General features: G+C 35.4%; 1 protein-coding gene across 1 annotated transcript in view; it reads right to left on the reverse strand.

Moving 5' to 3' along the window:
• LOC136842082 (keratin, type II cytoskeletal 2 epidermal-like) overlaps positions 1-219 on the reverse strand; it is a 1,238-nt gene extending 1,019 nt beyond the window's left edge. The window contains exon 1 of the mRNA XM_067109465.1: positions 7-219. Within this exon, the coding sequence (XP_066965566.1) occupies positions 7-18 (12 nt within the window). The 5' untranslated portion in view covers positions 19-219. The remainder of the gene's footprint in view (positions 1-6) is intronic.
• Between the last annotated feature and the right edge of the window lie 639 nt (positions 220-858).

Here is an 858-nt window from a genome sequence, read left to right on the forward strand (position 1 = left end):
CCTTACCCAGACTTTCATCTTCCGGGAGGAGGTTTAAGCCCGACGAGGTGCTAGCGTCGACTGATGATAAAGACTCAGGCGTCCCTGCTTTTATATAAAGGTATATAAAAATAGACGTGAGCAATGTCAGAAATATTCTTTATCCTGATTTCCTTTCGGAGCCACGCCCTTCCCTACGAATCCGCAGACAGCATTGGCCGTGAATTCGAATCGCATACCTTGACAGTGACAAGGAGACTGGAGGCTGGGTGCTGAGCTGGCTGGTTGTCCTGTTTAACTCGTGCTTGGCTTGAGTTGCCGATTAGTGAAAAACAAATGGTTGAAGATACATCCTAGAAAAAGGATAGTGATCATAATAACTTCTATGTGAATGATAATAACGATAGATTAAATCCTTTAGCAACAGATAAAATTGCTGAATAGTTGCTAACTGCCTGAAATTTAAAATAAAGATGATAATTTGTCACAAAATTAAAACCTAGCAACTGATTCTGCTTGAGTAAGTGGAGGACAATTTGTGGTAAAAAACGAATCCCGTAATACTGTCCGCAAAAGTATGATACGTAATATTTCTCAGAATTAAGGTAATGAAGTATGATTAAACTTGTCAACATTTTAAGGTCGTAAAATTGTTTGTGATTGTGGTGCTTTTGTATGTATGTTTCATATTTATATATATGTATATGTATATGTATATATATACAGTATGTGTATACATATATATATATTATACACATACATATATATACATATATATATGTATATGTATGTGTGTGTGTGTGTGTGTTTAAGTGCGTGTCTATGATAAGCATACATTCATAAAGAGAAATCGACAAAATGAGAGACATAAATTACAGG

The sequence above is a fragment of the Macrobrachium rosenbergii genome, chromosome 9, assembly GCF_040412425.1.
Source record: "Macrobrachium rosenbergii isolate ZJJX-2024 chromosome 9, ASM4041242v1, whole genome shotgun sequence".
Taxonomy (NCBI): Eukaryota; Metazoa; Arthropoda; class Malacostraca; order Decapoda; family Palaemonidae; genus Macrobrachium; species Macrobrachium rosenbergii.